The 25958-nt window shown below is 45.7% G+C and overlaps 1 protein-coding gene and 1 pseudogene across 6 annotated transcripts in view; both read left to right on the top strand.

Annotated features, from left to right (window-relative positions):
- LOC116532510 (zinc finger protein 627-like) overlaps positions 1 to 25748 on the top strand; it is a 32790-nt gene extending 7042 nt beyond the window's left edge. The window contains exons 1-5 of one of the 6 annotated variants that reach the window (XM_032251673.1): positions 8047 to 8735; positions 9108 to 9827; positions 19867 to 19993; positions 22751 to 22811; positions 24524 to 25748. In XM_032251673.1, coding sequence (XP_032107564.1) covers positions 19960 to 19993; positions 22751 to 22811; positions 24524 to 25676 — 1248 coding nt within the window. In that variant the 5' untranslated portion in view covers positions 8047 to 8735; positions 9108 to 9827; positions 19867 to 19959 and the 3' untranslated portion in view covers positions 25677 to 25748. Of the gene's footprint in view, positions 1 to 8045; positions 8736 to 9107; positions 9828 to 19471; positions 19994 to 22750; positions 22812 to 24523 lie in introns of those variants that run through there. The other 5 variants (XM_032251671.1, XM_032251674.1, XM_032251672.1 and 2 more) reach the window with 5 other exon arrangements.
- On the top strand, positions 11203 to 12332 carry LOC116532923 (annotated as a pseudogene).
- Positions 25749 to 25958: the final 210 nt, after the last annotated feature.

Raw genomic sequence — 25958 nt, 5'->3', positions numbered from 1 at the left:
ACGATCTCGGCTCACTGCAACCTCCACCTCCTGGTTTCAAGCAATTCTCCTGCCTCAGCCTCCTGAGTAGCTGGGTCTACAGGTGTGCACCACCATGCCCAGCTAATTTTTGTATTTTTAGTAGAGACAGGGTTTCACCATGTTGGCCAGGATGGTCTCGATCTCTTGACCTCGTGATCTGCCTGCCTCGGCCTCCCAAAGTGCTGGGATTACAGGCGTGAGCCACCTCACCCAGCCTAGCACCATTCTTCTGGTACAGCATATAAAACCATGAGCCAAAGAAACCTCTTTTCTTTTTTTCTCTTTTTTTTTGAGACAGAGTCTCCCTTTGTCACCCAGGCTGGAGTGCAGTGGCGCAAGCTCGGCTCACTGCAACCTCAACCTCTGGATTCAAGTGATTCTTGTGCCTCAGCATCCTGAGTAGCTGGGATTACGGTGTGTATCATCATGCCTAGCTAACTGTAGTATTTTTAGTAGAGACAGACTTTCGCCATGTTGGCCAGGCTAGTTTCAATCTCCTGTCTTCAAGTGAACTGCCCGTCTCGGCCTCCCAAAGTGCTGGAATTACAGGCATGAGCCACTGTGCCAGGCTACCTCTTTTCTTTATAAATCACCCAGCTTTAGATATTCCTTTGTAGCAGCGCCAAACAGACTAACATATATTAATTAGAAATGATGAAAGTGGACATTCTTCTTTTGTTCCTGGTATTATAGGAAAAGGTTTCAGTCTTTCACCATTGAACATGTTACCTGTAGGATTTTCATACATGGCATTATTCTATTAAGGAAGTTTCCTTCCATTTCTAGTGTTTTTGTTTTGTTTTGATTTTTTTTTTTTTTTTTTTTTTTTGAGACGGAGTTTTGCTCTTGTTGCCCAGGCTGGAGTGCAATGGTGTGATCACAGCTCACTGCAACCTCTGCCTCCTGGGTTCAAGTGATTCTCCTACCTCAGCCTCCCGAGTAGCTGGGATTACAGGGATGTGCCACCACACCTGGCTAATTTTGTATTTTTAGTAGAGATGAGGTTTCTCCATGTTGATCAGGCTGGTCTCAAACTCCTGACCTCAGGTGATCTGCATACCTTGGCCTCAAACTGCTGGGATTACAGGCGTGAGCCACTGCTCCTGGTCCATTTCTAGTTTACTGAGTATATTTTTTAAAGTCAAGAAAGGATATTGAATTTTGTCAAATTATTTTTCTGTATCAATTGAGATGATAAATGTGTTTTTTCCTGTTTGCCATTAATGTGGTCTATTACATTTATTACTTTAAGTTAAACTGTGCATTCTGGTTATAAATCCCACATTTATCATCTTGTAAATTCCCTGCTGTAGCCGGGCACGGTGGCTCAAGCCTGTAATCCCAGCACTTTGGGAGGCCGAGGCGGGTGGATGACGAGGTCAAGAGATTGAGACCATCCTGGTCAACATGGTGAAACCCCGTCTCTACTAAAAATACAAAACATTAGCTGGGCATGGTGGTGCGTGCCTGTAATCCCAGCTACTCAGGAGGTTGAGGCAGGAGAATTGCCTGAACCCGGGAGGCGGAGGTTGCGGTGAGCCGAGATCACGCCATTGCACTCCAGCCTGGGTAACAAGAGTGAAACTCCGTCTCCAAAAAAAAAAAAAAAAAAAAAAATTCCCTGCTGAATTTTATATGATAGTATTTGGTTAAGGATTTCTGCTTCAATATGCATAAAGGATATTGGTCTGTAGCTTTTAATTGTCTTGTAGTGTCTTCAGTTGTCTTTCATATCAAAGTGAGGCTAGCCTTACAAAATGAATTAGAAAGTGTCTCCTGTCCTTGAATTAACTTGGGCTGTTTACTTTCTTATATCTCTTTCTTTCTTTCTTTCTTTTTTTTTTTTTTTTTTGAGACAGCGTCTTGCTCTGTTACCCAGGCTGGAGTGCAGTGGGACAACCTTGGCTCACTGCAACTTCCACCTCCTGAGTTCAAGTGATTCTTTTGCCAGAACCTCCTGGGTAGCTGGGATTATTGGCACCCACAACCACATCCAGCTAATTTTTGTATTTTTAGTAGAGATGGGATTTTACCTTGTTGGCCAGGATGGTCTTGAAATGCTGACCTCAGGTGATCCATCCACTTTGGCCTCCCAAAGTGCTGGAATTACAAGTGTGAGCCACTGTGCCTGGCCTGAAACCATTTTTTTTTTTTTTTTGGGACGGAGTTTTGCTCTTGTTACCCAGGCTGGAGTGCAATGGCACGATCTCGGCTCGCCGCAACCTCCGCCTCGCCGCAACTTCTGCCTCCTGGGTTCAGGCAATTCTCCTGCCTCAGCCTCCTGAGTAACTGGGATTATAGGCACGCGCCACCATGCCCAGCTAATTTTTTGTATTTTTAGTAGAGACGAGGTTTCACCGTGTTGACCAGGATGGTCTCGATCTCTTGACCTTGTGATCCACCTGCCTCGGCCTCCCAAAGTGCTGGGATTACAGGCTTGAGCCACCGCGCCCGGCCTGAAACCATTTTTAATATCTGCCTGACAATCCTGTGGAATGGATGGGGTTCTTTATCATCAGGTTGGATAGTAGATTAGCCAGATTTAACAGGACAGAATTGAGAGTCCAGAAATAATCCCCTTTGCCATGGTTTGAATGCTTGTGTCCCTTCCAGAATTTATAGGTTAGAAGTTAAACCCCATTGCAACATTATTTAGAGATGTGACCTTTTGGTGTTTAGCTGATGGTGACTCTGCTGTCTTGAGTAGATTTTTTTTTTTTTATTTCTTGGAGACAGAGTCTCGCCCAATGGTGCAGGCTAGAGTGCAGAGGCGAGATCTCAGCTCACTGCAACCACTGTCTCCCGGGTTCAAGCAATTCTCCCATCTCAGCCTCCCGAGTAGCTGGGATTACAGACACCCGCAATCATTGTTGTACTGGACCAAGCATAGAAAATTAACACCAAGACAAAAGTATGCCAGATTGCAGGGTCATTTATTATGCCGGCGACCACAGAGGACTCACGTCTCTCCAACCTGTGGCGTCGAATGGAGGGTGCCAAGACTTTTTATACCCGAAAAACCACCTTGGGAGTGGGGGTGAGGAACGGGGATGGGGATGAAAAGGCTTCAGACATTCCGAGGGCTAGTGGATTCTGTAAATTACCTCCTGGGCAGAGATGAGGGTGGGGGTCTCCGGACATTCCAAGGGCCAGGGGACTTTTGTCATTCCACTTGTTACTTAAGTGGTTTACAGAAGTCAAGATAAACATTTGTTTACACATTGTCTGGGTAGTGATAGAAGTCACAGATCTTAGTTACTTATTACAAGTTACAGGAGCCAGGATGGAATTAGCTTGGGCTGCTTGTTTTGGTAAGCAAAGGCTAGCAATTCTGGCAGTTACTGATAAGAAAAGGTAAGCAGTTTTACATAGTTTGTAGAATAAACTAGCAGTTCTATTTACAGAAGCCAAGGCCAGCAGTTATTGTGAGGAGAATGGGGCAGCCATTGCAACTTATTTTAAAAACAGTTTTGTATTTTATAAAATGGCGTTGCTCAGGTTCTGGCTCTAGGCTAGCACATCATGACTGGTTAATTTTTGTATTTTAGTAGAGATGGGGTTTCACCGTGTTGTCTAGGCTGGTCTTGAACTCCTGACCTAAGCTGATCTGCCTGCCTCAGCCTGTCAAAGTGCCAGGATTGTAGGCATGAGCCACCATGCCTGACCTGTCTTGAGTAGATTAATAGTTACAAAGGGCTTGATGTATGGGGACAAGGGTTCCCTCTTGCCCTTCTTTCTTCTGCCCTGTGAGGGCAAAGCATTGCTGTCCTCAGGAAGATGCAGCAGGAAGGCCGTCACAGAATGCCAGAACCTTTTTGCATTTCCAAGCCCCCTGAACTGTGGAAAAATATACTTTGGTTCTTCATAAATTACTCTGTGATATTTCATGATAGCAGCAAAAATGGACTAAGACACCCTTCATTTATGGTTAATTGATTTTATTTATTTATTTGTGTATGTATGTATATATTTATTTATTTAGAGACGGAGTCTTGCTCTGTTGCCAGGCTGGAGTACAGTGGCGCGATATTGGCTCACTGCAACCTCTGTCTCCCTAGTTCAAGTGATTCTCCTGCCTCAGCCTCCCAAGTAGCTGGGACTACAGGCATGTGCCACTATGTCTATCTAATTTTTTTTTTGTTTTTTTTACCATCTGAGACGGAGTTTCGCTCTTGTTACCCAGGCTGGAGTGCAATGGCGCGATCTCGGCTCACCGCGACCTCCGCCTCCTGGGTTCAGGCAATTCTCCTTCCTCAGCCTCCTGAGTAGCTGGGATTACAGGCACGCGCCACCATGCCCAGCCAATTTTTGTAGTTTTTAGTAGAGATGGGGTTTCACCGTGTTGACCAGGATGGTCTTGATCTCTTGACCTCGTGATCCACCCGCCTCGGCCTCCCAAAGTGCTGGGATTACAGGCATGAGCCACCGCGCCCGGCCTAATTTTTGTATTTTTAGTAGAGACAGGGTTTCACCATGTTGGCCAGAATGGTCTCAATCTCCTGTCCTTGTGATCCGTCTGCCTTGGCCTCCCAAAGTGCTGGGATTACAGGTGTGAGCCACTTCACCTGGCCAATTGATTTTTATTAAATAGGCCAGAATAATGTAGGGGGAAGTGGTTTTTCAGCAAGGTGTTTGGAACATTGGATATTGCCCTGCAGAAAAATGAACTGAGGACCTTGTCTCACATTATGCATTAATATTTACTCATGGTGAAATCGCGAGGATAAAAGTATAAAATTAGCAGCCAATAGCTTTGTGACTGAGTGGTAGTAAATAGCTTTGTGATTGAGGGGTGGTAAGAAGGTGTGTGAGTGTGAGAGTGTGTGTGTGTGTGTGTGTGTGTGTGTGTGTGCGTGTGTAGGTAGGTAGTTTAAGAGACAGGGTCTTACTATGTCACCCAGGTTTGTCTCTAACTCCTGGCCTCAAGTGATCCTTTCACCTCAGCCTCCCAAAGTGCTGGGATTTGAGGTATAAGTCACCATGCTTAGCTTCCCCTACCCCCACCATTTAAAAAAATTATAAAATAAACAAGCTGGTCATGGTGGCTCACGCCTGTAATCCCAGAACTTTTGGAGGTTGCGGAGGGTAGATCACCTCAGGTCGGGAGTTTTAGACTGGCCTGACCAACATGGAGAAACCCTGTCTCTACTAAAAATCTAAAATTAGGTGGGTGTGGTGACATATACTTATAATCCCAGCTACTAGAGAGGCTGAGGCAGGAGAATCGCTTAAACCTGGGAGGAGGTTTCCGTGAGCTGAGATCGAACTCCATTGTACTCCAGCCTGGGCAACGAGAGTGAAACTCTGTCTCAAAAACAAAAACAAAAAAGAAAACAAAAAGAAAATATCTTAACTCAAAAAAGCAAGTGGTTCCTCTTAGTGGCTATGAATAATTTAAAATTAGTATTTTCTATATTTTGTGTACACCATCACATACACATTTTGATATTTCGATGAGTGAGTTTCCAAACCAAAATGTGTCTCAGGCCTCACCCATAGCCATTTACTGTTGGTTTCAGAGCTTCTCCTAGGATTTCTTTATAGTTTCTCAGCAGAATCACCATTACTCACGTTTTTTCCCCCATGATAGTATGGATATAAATTATTTTTTTCTGAAAGTTTTTTCTTTTTCTTTTATTTTTTTGACACAGGGTCTCACTCTGTCACCTAGGCTGGAGTGCAGTGGTACAATCACAGCTTACTGCTGCCTGGACGTCCCTCCTCAAGGGATCCTCCCACCTCAGCTTCCCAAGTAACTGGTACTACAGGTGCTAAGGTGGGACTACAGGTTCGACCCCTGCTTTCCATCATGGCCTGAACTAGATTTCTAGATTTTCAGGTTTACTTTGGGCTGCCCTTAGCTGAGTGGGAAATCCCTCTGTATGGGGGAGAGGGCTGGGCTTTAATTTTATTTTTGGTTTACACGTAGAATAGCTGGAGTCCGACTGTGATTTGATATATGAAGAAAATCTGTTATTTGTGTATTTATTTATTTATTTGTTTGTTTATTTAGAGATGGAGTCTTGCTCTGTTGCCAGGCTCAGAGACCCATTGGATTGCCTTATGGAGAGAGAACAGGTTTATGAATTTGACAATTTATGTAGGTCAGTACCTTAAACTGACTCCAGGTAAATCTTCTGCTGGTGAAAACGAAGGTCTAGGGCTGGGTGTGGTGGCACCATTTTTTAAAAAATACAAAAATTAGCTGGGCATGATTGTGGGTGCCTGTAGTCCCAGCTACTTGGGAGGCTAAGGCAGGAGAATTGCTTGAACCTGGGAGGCAGAGGTTTCAGTGAGCCGAGATAGCACCATTGCACTCCTGCCTGGGCGACAGAGTGAGACTCTGTTTCAAAAAAAAAAAGTAAAAAATAAAATGAAGTTCTGGAAGGAGAGAGTGTTGCCACACAATGCAGAGGGGATAGGAAGGCATGTTGACAGCTTAGAGTTAAATCTTTCAGTGATCCTGTCTCATCACAGGTTGTGATAGACTCGGGGGTTCGGTTTCAGCAATCAGAGTCTGGCTGCCAGGTTGAGAATCTGTTTAACCTCCTGAGTGGGGCGTTTCCTGCTGAACTGTGGTTGAAAAACTGCTTCGCTGAGCTAGTTCATGTTTTTCCTTTTTTTCTTTTTTGATTCCTTTATAGACTATTGCTGCCATATAATTCCAGTTTTTCCACACATTTAACAATTTTATTCTGTTGTTGCTGTGTTTTTATTTTCTTGGTGAAAATGAGTATCCTGAGAGATAAGGTGGTGAAGCAGAAAATGAAAGCAGAAAAACAAACTTCCTTTCTTTTCTGTAGTATAAGCAAAACTTCCCTGAATCCTCCCCCTCACCTTTGTGAAACTGTATTCTGCTTTGCAAGTTATAAGTTTTTAAATTCATGTATTCTTGTTCTCTGCAGCTAATAACAAAAAGTTGCTATCTTTCATCTAAGCAGCACAGCAAAGGTCATAAAACAGGTCTAGGCTGGCTAAATTGCAGCTAACCGAACACCGTAGTAAAGGAAGGGAGATAAGCTGTGCTTGCAACCCAAATAGTGACCATTTAAACTGTTAGGCCCGTCGCTGGCATAAAGAGACCACCAGGCAGGCTTTGTGTGTGCAAGGAGATCGTTTTAATTTCCGGCTTGGGTGCAAGCAGGCCAAGTCTGAGAAAGGAGTTATGCAAAGGGGGTAGGAAAGCGGACTGGTTATATAGGCTGGAGGAAATGGTTAAAGGTGGTAATCTATTTTAGGGAGGGGGAGGGCGTCACGGGATGCATGGTCACAAGGGTAGGGGTTATCCGTTACAAATAGGCATGATCATAGGGTGGGGGTTATGGGTTGCAAGCAGAGGGGAGGGTGCGGCAAATTACATAGTTACAGGGGAGGGGGTCTTGAGAAACCCAATGTCCGGGGGAAATTTCGGAAGGCTGAGCAGGAACAATGGTTGCAGGTTGCAGGGGGAGGGCAATTAGTTGAGGCAGGAACAAGTTGTTTAACTTCTCTTTGTGGCCGTCTGGTTACTTCGGACTTTGTGGCTACTGGGAACCATCCAGAGGCATACGTGCCGGTCACCAAGGCTGTAATGGTCAGGAATGAACTTGGAGGCCTGACATATGCCGCGTAAGTCATATGTAAACTTAATTTGTAAACCTGTCATTTAAAATAAACTCCCTTTGTTCTGCTTCTGCGTTTCATGTATAAAAGTCAAGCTTTGTCTTTTTTTTTTTTTTTTTTTTTTGAGACGGAGTTTTGCTCTTGTTACCCAGGCTGGAGTGCAATGGCACGATCTCGGCTCACCGCAACCTCCGCCTCCTGGGTTCAGGCAATTCTCCTGCCTCAGCCTCCTGAGTCGCTGGGATTACAGGCACATGCCACCATGCCCAGCTAATTTTTTGTATTTTTAGTAGAGATGGGGTTTCACCATGTTGACCAGGATGGTCTCGATCTCTTGACCTCGTGATCCACCCGCCTCGGCCTCCCAAAGTGCTGGGATTACAGGCTTGAGCCACCGCGCCCGGCCAGCCGGTGCACATCTTAACAAAATCCTCCCGTTCCACCCATCTGCTAATTCCCGAAACAATGGGAGAAAGGCTTGCCCATGCAGCCAGCAGCCTCATTCCTGCTGCAGTGTGGTCTTCTTGGCGTTCACTCCCCTCCTGCTCTGAAGCCAGGGGAAGGCTCCACTGGACAGTGAGTCTGGGATTCCCTGCACACAGTTGTGACCCCCAGTCCTGGGGGAAGCAGCAGGAAGGGCCCGCAGACTACTGGCAGGGAATTCTTCTTAAATGCAAATATTTCCTGGGAGGGGTCAGGTCCCTGCCGAGGGCGGAACCACCGCCAACCTTCCACCTTCTCCCCAGATCTGGAACCTGTTTATCCGGTTCCTCTCAACACTGGAAGATCACCTCTTCTGTCCCTCAGTGCCCAGGGGGCGGGACCTGGGGCACTATCCAATCACGGTCTCTGTCGGGGTGGTGAGCACGGGGAGATCACTTCTGCTGTCACTCAGGGCCCAGGGGGCGGGATCTTGGGCAGTATCCAATCAGAGCCACCGGGCGGGGTCGTGAGAAGTGTCCATCAGGCGCCTTGCCTGGAGGAGGTTGCGAGGTTTAAAAAGCCCGCCGATTCTTCTCACACCCTTTTCTCCGCTCTGTGCTCGGTTGCTCCGGGGCCAGTACTGGCAGCAGGAGGTGGAGGGAGGAACCTACCGCAAAAGCTGGGAAATGGTGAGTGTTCAAGGCCAGGGGTCCTGAGACGGTACGCCTGGTTGGAACCGGCTGTGGTGGGAACCAGACCTCCCCGCCGTTGTCTCTGTGGTCTGGGACTCGCGTCCCCTGACGCAGCTCCGCCCTCGGTTCCATCGGCCGCAAGGTGGGGCTGGGCCAGCAGCCTGGACCCCGGGCGTCCTGTCCCGCCCTTTCGCGGCGACTGCGGCCCCTGCCTTGAGCCCTTTCTGGGCAGCTCCTTGCCCGCAGCCCCGCATCTCCCCAGAATGTGTGGGTCCATGGGAGGGTCATTGGGGGAGTCTGCCTCAAGTGTGGGGTTCGTGTGGGAGGAGCAGCAGTCTGTGGGTTCTTCAGTTGCTTCTTTGTCTCCAGGAGCCTCGGGTTTTTCCTGAGATTTCGAGATATATGCGAAGCAGGGACGCAAATCCGCGACTGTAATCCCCGGCCTAGCTTCTAGGACTGCCGGCAAATCTCTGGATTTCCGGATTTACACAGCGGACCTCCTGTCTTCAGTTGACCACAACAATGTCAACTCTTCATCCCCCAGGCTTTGTTTCAGACACACGAATTCGCGCCATTGCACTCCAGCCTGGGCGACTGAAGGAGACTTCGTCAAACAAAAAAAAAAAAAAGAAAAAAAAAAGCGATTAGGAAAATTCCTTTCCATTTTCATTGATCTAAAATGTGATTTGTTTGGATTTCATATAACTATTGTTAAAACGCGCGCTCTGAATGAAGAGACCCCAAACAGGCTTTGTGTGAGCAACATGGCTGTTTATTCACCTGGGTGCATGGGTTTGGGGTGGGCAGTGGAAAGTTATAGAAGTTACAGTTGGCTGTCTTTTTGCAGGCTGGGAGGGGTCGTAGGGTGTGGCATAAGGAGGGTGGTCAAAGTCTGTTACAAAGTCCTGTGGCCTTGTCAGTGGAGGCCGGAATGAGAAACAATAGAGAATATCTTAAAGTTAAGTAGCCTAGGCGGGGGTTGATAATTTCTTCCTCTTTCTACAATCTTACAGCCATTTCAGGTTTTCTAATTCCGGAAGGCCCTCTAGAGTTGTATGTGCGGTTCATAGGGGTGCCGTGCCGTCCACGGTGGTCAGACCTTACATTCCTGTCTTTTTATATTAGTAATGTAAATAAAAAAGAAATGAAGAGTGGAGAGCAGTGTAATATTAGGAAGGCCGGCACAGAGGGTGGATGGGGCAGTGTTTCTCAGGGTTTCTTCAAGCGGGATTGGGGGTGGCGTGGAAACCTAAAAATGGGAAAGAATTTAGACTGCTGGGAGATCTCGGGGCAAGGGGTGATATTGTGGGGTTAGAAGGACCATTTGTTGTATTGACTAATTATTGCTTATATGCGATTTTTTTAAGGAATTAAGAGATTAATCAGAAAACATTACAGAGGCTACGGAAGCTGAGGATTGAGGTGGTCAGGCCTGCTTTACCTGGTGCTGAGTGTAGTAGTAGTTTGTAACTCTACCAGTAAGGGGATCAATGGAATGACCCGCTGTGTCTTGTTGGGATCACAAGGGGAACAGGAAGGCTTTTGTCCCCATTGGCGAACTGAACTTTGGGAGTAAGGAAAACTAGGGTACAAGTGCCTCTGTGCAGTTGGTAGGAAGGCAGATGTAAGAAGAACCACAGAGGAAAAAAGTCCTTGGCTTCGACATAACTGGGAGTGTCAAGTGAAAAGATGAGGAAGTGTTCTGAGGGTGTTGAGGTTTGGACCCAGATGCCAGGGGAGCCCCCAAGGGCTGCGGCTGTTAAGGGTTATAGCGGGATTTGGTAGGGTAACCGTGTGGAGGGCAGAGCTTTTGTTTTCTGTGTGTATGAGGAAGCGTGTGGTATCTATAAGTAACCAATCACTTTCATTAACAAGTTGGGGTATGAGCAGAGAATGGGAGTGAGATTAAGAGTGAAATATTAGCTGTAATTGCCTGGAGGAAAAGTGTAATTTGGCAACTGAACAAAAGCAGGGCATGTAAAAGTAAATTAGTACAGTGAATTTGAGCACAGTTAAACAGAAAATAATAGAAACGGAGACATCCTGAGGTGTGTTTTAAGTAGCGGGGGTGATTGCATAAAGCTGGAGAAGGCCAGTGGCTGAAAGTAACTGCGTGAGGTGTGAAGGGGAAACTACGAGGCCAGGCGCGGTGGCTCACGCCTGTAATCCCAGCACTTTGGGAGGCCGAGGCGGGTGGATCACGAGGCCAAGAGATCGAGACCATCCTGGTCAACATGGTGAAACCCCGTCTCTACTAAAAAAAAATACAAAAAATTAGCTGGGCATGGTGGCGCGTGCCTGTAGTCCCAGCTACTCAGGAGGCTGAGGCAGGAGAATTGCCTGAACCCAGGAGGCGGAGGTTGCGGTGAGCCGAGATCGCGCCATTGCACTCCAGCCTGGGTAACAAGAGCGAAACTCCGTCTCAAAAAAAAAAAAAAAATATATATATATATATATATATATTACAGATACCGCTGTGTCCTTCCCCAAGGACTTCCTGGCAAGTGGAGTGGCCGCAGCCATCTCCAGGACGGTGGTAGCACCCATTGAGCTAGTCAAGCTGCTGCTGCAGGTGCAGCATGCCAGCAAGCCGATCAGTGCAGATAAGCAATACCAAGGGCATTATAGACTGCATGGCCCCTATTCCCAAGGATCAGGGAGTCCTGTCCTGGCACAGTAACCTGCCAATGTCATCACATACTTCCCCACCCAGGCTCTTAACTTTGACTTCAAAGATAAATACAAGCAGATCTAACTGGGTGGTGTGGACAAGAGGACCCAGTTTTGGCGCTACTTTGCAGGGAATCTGGCATCAAACAGTGCTGCTGGGGCCACATCCTTGTGTCCTTGTGTTTTGTGTACCCTCTTTATTTTGCCCGTACCCGTCTAGCAGCAAATGTGGATAAAGCTGGAGCTGAAAGTGAATTCTGAGGCTTCAGCGACTGCCTGGTTAAGATCTACAAGTCTGATGGGATTAAGGACCTGTATCAAGACTTTAACATGTCTGTGCGGGGTATTATCTTCCAAGCTCCCTACTTTGTTATCTATGACACTGCAAAGGGAATGCTCCTGGATCCCAAGAACACTCACATTGTCATCAGCTGGTTGATCGCACAGTCACTGCCGTTGCTTACTATTTATTTGACACTTCGCCACCGCATAATGATGCAGTTGGGGTGCAAAGGAACTGACATCATGTACACAGGCACGCTTGACTGCTGAAGGAAGATTGCTCTTGATAAAGGAGGCAAAGCTTTTTTCAAGGGCGCATGGTCCAGTGTTCTCAGAGGCATGGGTGGTGCTTTTGTGCTTGTCTTGTATGATGAAATCAAGAAGTACACTTAAGTTGTTTCCTAGGAATTTTCCCCCTGTGAACAGGCATGTTATATAACATCTTGAGCATTCTTGACAGACTCCTAGCTGTCAATTTATCAGTGGCAATTATTTGCTGGTTGATAATGGGAAGCAGTAATAGTCATCTGACCAGTTTTCTCTTAAAGCCATTTCCATGATGATGATAGTGGGACTCAATTATATTCTTTATTTCAGTCATTCCTGATAAATAACAAATTTGGAGAAATAAAAATATCTAAATTTTTTTAAAAGGCCATGTTATAATACATGGGTGATAACAAGCAAGCTTTAGGCCTTTTTTTTTCTTTTTCTTTTTTGTTTTTTGAGATGGAGTCTCACTTTTTCACCCAGGCTGGATTGCAGTGCCAGGATTTCAGGTCACTGCAACCTCTACGTCTTAGGTACAAGCAATTCTCCTGCCTCAGCCTCCTGAGTAGCTGGGACTACGGGTGTATACCACCGCGCCTGGCTAATTTTTGTATTTTTAATAGAGACAGGGTTTTAACATGTTGGCCAGGCTAGTCTTGAATTCCCAACCTCAGGTGATCCACCTGCCTCGGCCTCCCAAAGTGCTGGGATTAGAGGCCTCACCCACCGTGCCCAGTGGGTTTTTTAGGCCTTTTAAAGGGTGTTGAGAGTTGGGATACTGGCACTGGGCGGGATTATGGTGGTTAGGTTTTAAGGAGATGATGAGGGGTGAGTGACTTGTAGCTATGGATGAAGAGGTGGTGTCCTGCACACTAGGGTTAACATAGGGGGACATAAGGGGAGCTATTGAGGGAGGTGGTGGGTTCGCAGAGGAGGATGGCAATGAACTGTGGCTGTAGCCCAGGAATAGTTAAGGAGGCAAACAATTTTGCTAGGGTATGTTGGTTTAAACAAGGGAACTGGACACGTGGGGATGATTAGGAAAGAATGTGGAAAGGAATGCTGGCCTAATTGACACCAGGCTTGGGGAGTTTTGAGAGGCCTGGAGGCCTTGCCATTAATTCCCACAACAGTTATGGAGGCCAAGGAGACAGGTCCTTGAAAAGAGGGCAGCGTGGAGTGGGTGGCCTCATGTTGATTAAAAAGAGGATGGACTTACCCTTCACTGTTAGGAGTTAACTGAAGCTCGGTGTCCATATTTTCCAGGGGGCCCCTGAGATGTTTGGGCAGTGTCAGTCTTCAGCCGCCAAGCCAAGGAGATCAGGGAAAGAGTCAGCCTGAGGGCTATGGGGTTGGGTTCGTGGAGCCTTAGAGATGGTGGTTTCAGTTGGGCAGTGCAACTTCCAGTGGAGTCCCACACAGACGGGACCACAGCTTCTGAGGAATCCCGGGCTGTGGGCATTCTTTGGCCCAGTGGCCCGGTTTTTGGCATTTGAAGCAAGGCTTTGGGGGAGGAGGTCCTGAAGAGAAGCCTGAATGCTGAGGATTTGCTGGTGTGAAACTTCAATGAGCTGAAGGAGTGGCTGGGATCTTTCTTACAGTGGAAGCAAGCATTTGTAATTCTGAGATATACTACTGCTTGGCAGCCTCATCTTGGTTATTAAACACCTTAAAGGTGAGGTTGATTTGTTCCTGTTGTGGGGTGTGAGGGCCAGATGCTAGTTGTTGAAGTTTTTTTCCTAATATCCGGGCATATTGGGTAATCAAGTGCATATTAAGCATTCTTCATTCTTCACTGGTGAGAGTAGAAGTAAGGATGACATTTAAGTCACTCCAGGTGGCATGGTAGGACTGCATTAAGTATTGGAGGATCTGATGAAAAGGAGCTTAGGCGTTGGCAGATTTGGAAAAGGTTGGATAAAGAAAAAGGAACGTGCACCCTTACTATGCCTTTGGCTTCAGCCACCTCTCAAGGGGGGAATTTTTGGGCAGGGATAGAGGAGTTAGACTCAGGACTAAACTGTAAGCCGGGTCGCGATGACTTGGGGAGGTGACAGGAGGAGCATGGGGAGGTGGGTTGTAGGCAGAGGAAGAGGAGGGAGGCCCTGGGGGCGGGGTTGGGCCTGAATTGGGGCCTGGGTCAGACAGGCAGGGAGGAGAAAGGTCAGAAGGGTCAAAAGACAAGGAAGGTTCTTGGTTCCTGGTGGAGGCAGGAGGGGTGGACGCAAGGGAGAGAAGGAGCAGTGATCAGGGAGGGATTAGAATGTAAAAAAAAAATATCTGGACGTCTGGTACCTAAGACCATTTTCCCATTGTGGACAAAAATTGTCTAGGTCTCACAGAAGACAGGAATAGAAAGTGCCGTTTTTTGGTCATTTGGATTGAGGCCAGGCTGTGTTACAGAGACCTTTAGGTTTCAGATCAGGCAACAGTTGAAGAGGTTTTAGGTTTTGTAGAAAGCCGGCTAGAGTTTAGGATTGAGGAATAGAAGGCTGAGTGTTGCCCATAGCGAAAGAGGTAAGTTTTAAGGAAAGGAGTAGAGATGAAGAGAAGGAGTGAGCAGCCACCAGTGTTTTGAGTAGGCATCCCTGACTGGTTCCTGGGCTGTAACATGGGTGAGTGAGCAAGGCAGGAGTCCCCACGATTGACCAGACACCAAGGGAAGAGACTTGTCTTCTCTGGCTCTACACAGATAAAGAGTGTCTCTTTATCTCTACCACAAGGAGACATATTTCAAGAAAAAGAGAAAGAGGGAGAGACTTGTCTCCTTGGGATTTGAAGGAAAAGAGAGAGAGGGGAGACGGCTTATCCTATCTGAAGGTGGCAAGAGAGCTGTCGAGGCCTCAGGTGGGTCTCTTCCCAGAGGGGGAGCAGGGACAGGGGACTGGTCTCCCAGAGGGAGTACCCCTGTCCCAGGTTTCGGCACCAGATGTTAAAACGGGCACTCTGAAGGAAGAGACCTCCCAAACAGGCTTTGCATGAGAAACATGGCTGTTTATTCGTCTGGGTGCAGGTGGGCTGAGGCCAAAAGTGGTGTCAGCTGAGGGCCGTGAAATAAGAATTGGTTTTCTAGGTTTTGGGTGGGCAGTGGAAAGTTATAGAAGTTACAGTTGGTGTTTTCTTGCAAGCTGGATGGTGGGGGGGTCCTGGTGTGTGGAGTCAGGAGGTTGGCCAACGTCCCTTAGAAAGTCCAATGGCCTTGTGAATCGAGGCCGGTTTAAGAAGCAATAGAAAATGTCTCAGAGTAGGCCGGGCGCGGTGGCTCATGCCTGTAATCCCAGCACTTTGGGAGGCCGAGGCGGGTGGATCACGAGGTCAAGAGATCGAGACCATCCTGGTCAACACGGTGAAACCCTGTCTCTACTAAAAATACAAAAAAATTAGCTGGGCATGGTGGTGCGTGCCTGTAATCCCAGCTACTCAGGAGGCTGAGGCAGGAGAATTGCCTGAACCCAGGAGGCGGAGGTTGTGGTGAGCCGATATCGTGCCATTGCACTCCAGCCTGGGTAACAAGAGCGAAACTCTGTCTCAAAAAAAAAAAAAAAGAAAATGTCTCAGAGTTAAGTAGGCACCACAGAGGTTGAACATTTCTTCCTCCTTTTAGGATTTTACAACCATTTCAGGTTTTCTAATTCCAGAAAGCACCACAGGGGTGTACATGCAGTTCGTGGGAGTCGCCATACTGTCCACAGCATGGTCAGACATTATAACACTTGCAGATTTCTTTTGATGAGTGTTAGAATGACTTACTTTTTGCATACCTTTTTATGTAATGTGTCCATATCTTTCTGTTTGAAATGATTTTCTTTTACACATTACTGACCCTTACTGTGTCAATCTCTCTTTTTTGTGTATGCGAATAATAGAGATTTAAAGTAGTAATTGATATAGTTGTATTAATATGTATATATGTAATTGTTCTCTGTTTGTTTTACTTTCCATCTATTTTTCAAACTTTCTCTTTTTTTACCTTGTGTGGTTTTTGTTTATTCCTTCGTTCTTTGAGACAGAGTCTCACTCTGTTGCCCAGCCTGGAGTGTAGTAGTGTGATCTCATCTCAATGAAACCTTTACCTCCTCCTGGGGTCAAAGGATTCTTATCCTTCAGTCTCGCAAGTAGCTGGCATTATAGGCATATGCCACCATGCACGGCTAATTTTTGTATTTTCAGTAGAGACAGGGGTTTCGCCATGTTAGCCAGGCTGGTCTTGAACTCCTGACATCAAGTGATCCACCCACTTTGGCCTCCCAAAGTGCTGGGATTACAGGTATGAGCCATGGCATCCAGCCACCTTCTGTAGTTGTAATTGACTATTCTATGTGATTCTATTTTCCCTCTATTAGCATATCAACCTACTCATTTATTCAATTTTATCAAGGAATTCCCTAGAGTTTGTAGTACACATTTACAACTAATGAACCTTTAGTATCAAGGAATGCTGTGCTGGTTTTGAGGGTACTCCTCATATGTTACACAGTGTTCTAGATATGTGTGTCCCATTCCATATAACATTCTTGTCATTCCTATGACCTACTAAAATCTATAACCACTCAATGCAGTGTTAAGATTATTATTTTGAAGACACATTTATATATTAGGTCAGACAGGAATAACAGAATGAGGAATTTGTTGTCCCTTCATTTGATTAAGAATACTCTTTTTTTTTTTTGAGACGGAGTTTCGCTCTTGTTACCCAGGCTGGAGTGCAATGGCGCGATCTCGGCTCACCGCAACTTCCGCCTCCCGGGTTCAGGCAATTCTCCTGTTTCAGCCTCCTGAGTAGCTGGGACTACAGGCACGCACCACCATGCCCAGCTGAATTTTTGTATTTTTTTTTTTTAGTAGAGACGGGGTTTCACCATGTTGACCAGGATGGTCTCGATCTCTTGACCTCGTGATCCACCCGCCTCGGCCTCCCAAAGTGCTGGGATTACAGGCTTGAGCCACCGCGCCCGGCGGTTTAGAAGATTTTTAACATTTTTAGACATTTGTTACCTTTATTAGTTCTGTTTAAGTAGCTTTTATCGATTACTAAGAGGTCTGTTTTAATGATTTAGGGAATTTTATAAATATTCATCAGAAATGATACCTTGGTGACATGCAGTTCTTTTTGTTTGTTTGAAGACACAGTGTTGCTCTGTCACCAAGGCTGGAGTGCAGTGGTGCGATCTTGGCTCACTGCAACCTCCATCTCCTAGGTTCAAGCAATTCTCCTGCCTCAGCTTCCCAAGTAGCTGGGACAACAGACATGTACCACCATGCCCAATTTTTGTATTTTTAGTAGAATCGGGGTTTTACCATATTGGTCAGAGTGATCTCAACCTCCTGACCTCAGGTGATCCACCCACCTCAGCCTCCCAAAGTTCTGGGATTATAGGTGTGAGCCATTGTGCCCAGCTGACATGCAGTTCTTCAGAAGAACGTGTACAATATTTCCCCATCTTTCATTCTCTTTTATGTTACCTAATAAAATGTTTAAAATTTTTCCTTTAGGATGATGAAAATACATTTCATTAGCCTTTTGTTATACTTCATTAAATTTAATCTACAAAACCCAGTTACCCGCTTCCAGATGTTCTCTTATTGTAATCACGTAGGATGGGCTAAATCACCCAGTTAACAAGAGCTGACAGAACATGTGAAATGTTACGTACCAAGGTCACTCATTAGATGCATAGTGCTTAGAGTTTTTTGTGTGTGTGCGTGGGACAGAGTCTTGCTCTGTCACCAGGATGTAGTGCAGTGGCACAATCTCAGCTCACTGCAACCTGCGCCTTCCAGGTTCAAGCGATTCTCCTAACTCAGGCTCCTGAGTAGTTGGTACTGCAGATGTGCACCACTACACCCAGCTGATTTATTTATTTGTATTTTTAGTAGAAACAGGTTTCACCATGTTGGGTAGGATGGTCTCAATCTCTTGACCTTGTGATCCGCCCACCTCGCTTTCCCAAAGTGTTGGGATTACTAGCATAAGCCACCTTGCCCAGCCCCAGAGTTTTTTTTCATGGGCATCTCAGTCTGTTTCATGATAGTTAGAAAAGAATACCTGAAAATGGGTAATACACAAGACATATTTGTTTTGTACATTTCTGGAGTTTGGGAAGTCTAAGGGCATGGGGGCGCATCTGGGGAAAGCCTTGCTGGTAGGGACTCTTCACCATCTAAAGCAATGGAGGGAGAGTTTTCCTCAGGGGGGAGCTGATTGTGCTAGCTGGCGTCTTGGCCTCTTCTTCGAAGACCACCAGTCTTACTCCCAGGATATCCCATTAACTCATTAAACCTTTAGTTCATCCGTGAATTAATCCATTCATAAGGCAGAGTCCTCATGACACAATCACCTCTTCAAGGCCCCACTTTTCAATACTGACACATTGGGGATGAAATTTCAGTATTAATTTTTGGGGGTATAAACATTCAAACCTAGAAGTGGCCAATCACGTGTGTTCCTCTTCTGTTTCTGCAACAAAATTTAAAACTCTCAGAAGATAGATGGAAATTAAGCAAATACTATTTTATTTATTTATTTTTGAGATTGAGACTCGCTTTGTTGTCGGGCTGCAGTGCAGTAGTGCAATCTCAGCTCACTGCAGCCTCTGCCTCCCAGGTTCAACCCATCCTCCTGTCTCAGCCTTTCGAGTAGCTGGAACTACAGGTGCATGTCACCATGCCCAGCTAATGTTGGTATTTTTAGTAGAGATGGGAGGTCACCATGTTGGCCTGGATGGTCTCAATCTTTTGACCTCGTGATCTGCCCACCTTAGCCTCCCAAAAAGCTGGGATTACAGGCGTGAGCCACTGTGCTCTGCCCTTTATTTATTTTTCAATTTAATTTGAGACAGGGTCTCGTTCTGTTACCCAGGATGGAGTTAATTGACTTACTCATGGCTCACTGCTGCCTCGACCTCCTAGATTCAAGCAGCCCTCTCAGCTTAGCCTCCCTAGTTGCTGGGACTACAGGCATGTGCCATTATGCCTGCCTAATTTTTCTATATTTTGTCGAGATGGGGTTTCAACATGTTGCCCAGACTTGTCTTGAACTTTTGAGCTTGAGCAATTCTCTCATGTCAGCCTCCCAAAGTGCTAGCATTATAGGCGTTAGCCACTATGCCCAGTGGCAAATATTATACTGTTTGAATAAATAGTTTAGGCATACACAGCTTCTTTTCTTTGTTATGTTGGTGCAGCTCTCCTTCAATCTGGCTGTGAGATATCATCATTGTCCAACTTTCTAAATAAGCATGTGTAGGGATATGTTGTCTCACAACTGCTAATACTGTCTTTTTTTTTTTCTTTTTTTTTGAGACAAGTCTCGCTTTTGTTTCCAGGCTTAAGTGCAGTGGTACAATCTCAGCTCATTGCAAGCTTCACTTCTCAGGTTCAAGCAATTCTCCTGCTTCAGCCTCCCCAGTAGCTGGGACTACAGTCACGTGCCACCGTGCCCAGCTAATTTTTGTATTTTTAGTAGAGACAGCATTTCCCCATATTGGCCAGGATGGTCTTTATCTCTTGACCTCGTGATGCACTTCACAGCCTCCCAAAATGCTGGTACCACAGGCCTGAGCCACCGCCCCTGGCTAATATTGTGTCTCATATACGAGTTAGTACAGACACAGACATAGTATGAATACAGACAGACACTAGAGGTGATCTGGGCAGCATATCTCACTTTCTGAAATAGTGAATGAGAGGCTTGTTCATCTTGGCTGATACTTTACTGAATATGTTGAGTTCTAGCATCAGAATTGCTATGTTGGAGAAAGTGAGTATAAACAGAGGACAAGAGTATCATGACCAAGTCATTGAATAAATTTGTGGAGTCTGTAGCATTGTGTGAACTTCTTCTTAAGTGTAGATTCCTAGCACTGTCGGTCTTAACCTTCCTCCTCTGCCCTGGGGGATGTTTCAGGACTCAGTGACCTTTGAGGATGTGGCTGTGAGGTTTACCCAGGATGAGTGGCCTCTGCTGGATCCTTCCCAAAAGAATCTCTACAGAGATGTGATGCAGGAAACCATCAGGAACCTGAAGTCTATAGGTAAGGATGACCTCATTTCTTCCTGAGTCAAATAGAGAACAAGTGTTTCTTGGTCATCTACACCGATCAGTGATTTGGAACATGGTAGGGAATACGATAGACTGGCCAGGTGCAGTGGCTCACATCAGCAATCTTAGCACTTTGGGAGGCCAAGGTGGGTGGAACACTTGAGGTCAGGAGATCAAGACCAACATGGCCAACATGATGAAACCCCTTCTCTACTACAAATACAAAAGTTAGCCAGGTGTAGTAGTGCATGCCTTTAGTCCAGGCTACTCTGGAGGTTGAGGCAGGAGAATGGCTTGAGCCCAGGAGGCGGACATTGCAGTGACCCAAGATTTGCCACTGCACTCCTGCCTGGATGACAAAGTGAGACCTCATTTCAAAACAGAAGCAATACAATAGACCCTTGAACAAAGTGCATGTTAAGAAACTCTTAACCTCTGCATGGTAGATGGTCTGGCTTTAACTTTTGAATATATAAAAAGTTAAATGTTAGGCCGGGCGTGGTGGCTCAAGCCTGTAATCCCAGCACCGTGGGAGGCCGAGGCGGGTGGATCACGAGGTCAAGAGATCGAGACCATCCTGGTCAACATGGTGAAACCACGTCTCTACTAAAAATACGAAAAATCAGCTGGGCATGGTGGCGCGTGCCTGTAATCCCAGCGACTCAGGAGGCTGGGGCAGGAGAATTGCCTGAACCCAGGAGGCGGAGGTTGCGGTGAGCCGAGATCGCGCCATTGCACTCCAACCTGGGTAACAAGAGCGAAACTCCGTCTCAAAAAAAAAAAAAAAAGTTAAATGTTGTCTGGGTGCAGTGGCTTACACCTGTAATCCCAGCACTTTGGAATGCCCAGGCGTGGGGATCACCTGAGGTCAGGAGTTTGAGACCAACCAGCCTGGCCAACATGAGGAAACCCCATCTCAACTAAAAATACAAAAAATTAGACAAGTGTGGTGGTGGACTCCTGTAATCCCTTCTACTCAGAAGGCTGAGACAGGAGAATCACTATAACCTGGGAGGTGAAGTTTGCATTGAGCCAAGATCGAACCACTGCATTTCAGCCTGGACAACAAGAGCAAAAATCTGTCTCAAAAAAATGTTAATAGCTTATTGTTGACTGGAAGCTTTCTCAATAACACAACCAGTCAGTTAATACATAATTTGTATATTGGTGTATATGTGTAAATATATATGACGATACTGTCTCATGTTACTAAGGCTGGAATGTAGGGGCGTGATCATAGCTCACTACAATGTCGAACTCCTAGGCTCAAGCAATCCTCCTGCCTTAAACTCTTGAGTAGCCATGACTCCAGACAAGTTTCACTATGCTGGGCTGATTTTTAAATTATATTTTTTGGAGATGTGAGTCTTGCTGTGTTGCCCAGGCTGGTTTCAAACTCCTGGCCTAAAGCAGTCCTTCCCTAAGTGCTGGGATGATAGATATAAACCACAGTCCCTCTCTGTTTGGTTTATTATATTTGGTATTCTTATAATAAAGTAAGCTAGAGAAAAGAAATGTTAAAGTAAATCATAAAGAAGTAAAAACATATTGACTATTGATTAAGTGGATCATCCTAAAGGAATTCTTTTTGCTGGGCACGGTGGCTGATGCCTGCAATCCCAGCACTTTGGGGAGCCAAGGTGGGTGGATCATGAGGTGAGGAGTTTGAGACAAGCCTGGCCAATATGGTGAAGCCCCATCTCTAGTATAAATACAAAATTAGCCAGGCGTGGTGGGACATGCCTGTAATCCTAGCTACTCAGGAGGCTGAGACAGGAGAATTGCTTGAACCCGGGAGGTGGAGGTTGCAGTGAGCCGAGAACGTGCCACTGCACTCCAGCATGCGCTACGGAGTGAGACTCTAAACAAAACAAACGGAACAAAACTGAGTAGCCTGAAGAAGAGGAAGAGTTGGTCTTGTTCCCACGCAGGTAGTGGAGGTTGAGAAAAGTCTGCATATGATTGAACCTGTGCCATTCAAGCCCCCCCACCTTTTTTCTTTTTTTTGAAATAGTTTCCCTTTTGTTGCTAAGGGTGGTGTGTAATGGTGCAGTCTCAGCTCACTGGAACCTCCACCTCTTGAGTTCAAGCGATTCTCTTGCCTCAGCCTCTCGAGTAGCTGGGATTACAGGCACTCACTACCGTGCTCGGCTAATTTTTTGTATTTTTAGTAGAGACAGGTTTCTCCATGTTGGTCAGGGTGGTTTTGAACTCCCAACCTGAGGTGACCCATCCTCCTCGTCCTCCCAAACTGCTGAGATTGCAGGCATAACCCACCGCACCCAGACTCAAACCAATTTTGTTTAAGGGTCAATAATACCTTGTTGGCCGGGCGCGGTGGCTCAAGCCTGTAATCCCAGCACTTTGGGAGGCCGAGGCGGGTGGATCACGAGGTCAACAGATGGAGACCATCCTGGTCAACACGGTGAAACCCCTTCTCTACTAAAAATACAAAAATTCAGCTGGGCATGGTGGCAGGTGCCTGTAATCCCAGCTACTCAGGAGGCTGAGGCAGGAGAATTGCCTGAACCCAGGAGGCGGAGGTTGCAGTGAGCCGAGATCGTGCCATTGCACTCCAGCCTGGGTAACAAGAGTGAAACTCCATCTCAAAAAAAAAAAAAATAATAATAATAATAATACCTTGTTGAATAACTCATGCATGGCGATAGTGTTCCATGGACATAGAATAAAAAAATGTTTGTATAATTTTGTTATGATTTATGATAATTTTTTTGGGACCACATTTTAGGAATAAAATGGAAAGACCAGAACATTGAAGATCATTGCAAAGATTCCAGGAGAAATCCAAGGTAATTTGCATATACAACGTAAAGCCGTGTCACTTGAGATAATGTTAGTATGATAGAAAATTATATTTGTTTACTTATCTTTCTTTTTTTTTTTTGAGACGGAGTTTCACTCATGTTACCCAGGCTGGAGTGCAGTGGCGCGATCTCGGCTCACTGCAACCTCCGCCTCCTGGGCTCAGGCAATTCTCCTGCCTCAGCCTCCTTAGTAGCTGGGATTACAGGCACGTGCCACCATGCCCAGCTAATTTTTTGTATTTTTAGTAGAGACGGGGTTTCACCATGTTGACCAGGATGGTCTCGATCTCTTGACCTCGTGATCCACCCGCCTCGGCCTCCCAAAGTGCTGGGATTACAGGCTTGAGCCACTGCGCCCAGCCCTTTTTTTTTTAAGACGGGGTTTCACCATGTTGGTCAGGCTGGTCTTGAACTCCTGACTTCAGGTGATCCGCCCACCTTGGCCTCCAAAGTGCTTGGATTACAGGCGTGAGCCACCATGCCTGACCTTTTTCTTTTTCTTTTTTTTTTTTTTTTAAGTTGGGAATGTATTTCTTTATTTGAGACACAGCTTACTCTGTCACACAGGCTAGAGTGCAGTGGCATGATGATAGCTAACTGCAGCCTTGAATCCTTGGACTCAAGCCATCCTCCTTTCTTGGCCTCCCAAAATGCTAGGGTTACAGGCATGAGCCAGTGTGCTCCATGGAAATATAAAGTACAAGCAAACAAAGCGAGGCAGCCCAGCTTCAAAATTGTTAAGTTTTAGAATGTTTTCTCCCAAAATATGTAGTTCAATGTGACACAGACATTCATTGCTTGCAAAATAATTGCCTTGGAAACAGCATTAAGAAACACCATAGCTGGCCGGGCGCGGTGGCTCACGCCTGTAATCCCAGCACTTTGGGAGGCCGAGGCGGGTGGATCACTAGGTCAAGAGATCGAGACCATCCTGGTCAACATGGTGAAACCCCGTCTCTACTAAAAATACAAAAAATTAGCTGGGCATGGTGGTGCGTGCCTGTAATCCCAGCTACTCAGGAGGCTGAGGCAGGAGAATTGCCTGAACCCAGGAGGCGGAGGTTGCGGTGAGCCGAGATTGCGCCATTGCACTCCAGCCTGGGTAACAAGAGCAAAACTCTGTCTCAAAAAAAAAAAAAAAAACACCATAGTTGCCAGATGTGGTCACTCATGCTTGCAATGCCAGTACTTTGGGAGTCTGAATGGGAGGATTGCTTGAGCCAAGGAGTTTGAGTCCAGACTGGGCAATGCAGTGAGAACTCATCTCCAGGAGAAATTTAAAAAATTAGACAGGTGTGGTGACACATGTCTGTGGGTCCAGCTACTTGCAAGGCTGAGGTAGGAAGTTTGCCTGAGAGTGGAAGGTAGAGGCTGCAGTGAAGTGTGATCACACCACTGCATTGCATCCTGGGCAACAGAGTGAGAGACTGTTTCAGGAAAAAGAAAGGGAGGGAGGGATGGAGAGAGGGAGAGAAGAAGAGAAGGAAAGAAAGAAGGAAACTACCTACCACCATCACTCTTTTGATAATAGCTGTAATGGAGCCCCTTTGCAGAGAATTCAGTCCACTCACTTTCAAACAATTCAGACAGGGCATAAAGCCTACATTTCTCATGATAAAGTAAAATATGTAAATCAAATGCTAATATAAAAGTATTTGTGAACAAAATTTTTGTAATGTGCTTCTTATTTCTTATAGAAATCATATGGCAGAGAGACTCTGTGAATGTAAAGATGGTCAATGTGACAAAACTTTCAGCCTAATTCCAGATGCTATAATGAACAAGAAGACTTTTCCTGGGGTAAAACCATGTGAAAGCCGTGTGTGTGCAGAAGGCAACATGGATCCTTCATCTCTGAATTGCTGCAACGGAGCTGACACTGGACACAAACCATGTAAGTGTCGGGAACATGGAGAGAAGACACATAAACGTAAGCAATGTGTGAAAACCTTCAGCTGTCTCCACTCCTTTCAAACACATGAAAAGCCTCACACTGGAGAGAAAGCCTATGATTGTAAGGAATTGAAAAAAACCTTCATTTCTCTCAAAACTGTTCAAAGACACAGGGTAATGCACAGTGGAGATGGACCTTACACATGTATTTGTGGGAAAGCCTTTGTTACTCTCAGTCTAAATCTCACACATGAAAGATCTCATACTGGACAGAAGCCATATAAATGTAATGAATGTGGGAAAGCCTTTGATTGTCTCAGCCATTTTCATAGACATGAAAGAACACACACTGGGGAGAAGCTGTATGAATGTAAGCAGTGTGGGAAAGCCTTTAATCGTTCCAGTAATATTCGAGCACATGCAAAAATTCACACTGGAGAGAAACCGTATGAATGTAAGCAATGTGGGAAAGCGTTTCATAGTTGGAGTTCTGTTCGAAAACATGCAAAAATTCACACCGGAGAGAAACCGTATGAATGTAAGCAATGTGGGAAAGCCTTTACTCGTCCCAGTTCAATTCAACGACATGCAAGAATTCACACCGGAGAGAAACCGTATGAATGTAAGCAGTGTGGGAAAGCCTTTACTCGTTCCAGTTACATTCGAACGCATGCAAGAATTCACAGTGGAGAGAAACCCTATGAATGTAAGCAATGTGGGAAAGCGTTTATTCAGTCCAGTGCCTTTCAAACACATATAAGAATTCACACTGGAGAGAAACCTTATCAGTGTAAGCAATGTGGGAAAGGCTTTAGTTTACCCAGTAACGTTCGAATACATGCAAGAATTCACACTGGAGAGAAACCCTATGAATGTAAGCAGTGTGGGAAAGCCTTTTCTTCTCTCAGTTCCTTTCGGTATCATGAAAGGACTCAACACTGGAGAGAAACCCTATGAATGTAAGCAATGTGGAAAAGCCTTTCTTCAATCCAGTTCCATTCAAAAGCATGCAAGAATTCACACTGGAGAGCAATCCTATGAATATAAGTAATCTAGGAAAGACTTTAGTTGTTTCAGTTCCATTTGAACACATGCAAGAATTCACATTGGAGAGAAACCCTATGAATGTAAGCAATGTGGGGAAACCTTTAGTTGTTCCTGTTCCATTGGAACACATGCAAGAATTGATACTGGAGAGTAACTATATGTATGTAAGCAATGTGGGAAAGCCTTTAGTCT

Source organism: Sapajus apella, unplaced genomic scaffold (assembly GCF_009761245.1).
Source record: "Sapajus apella isolate SASKATOON/1434 unplaced genomic scaffold, GSC_monkey_1.0 scaffold77, whole genome shotgun sequence".
Taxonomy (NCBI): Eukaryota; Metazoa; Chordata; class Mammalia; order Primates; family Cebidae; genus Sapajus; species Sapajus apella.
Note: the sequence above shows the minus strand (reverse complement) of the source record. Positions and strands in the feature narration are given on the sequence as shown.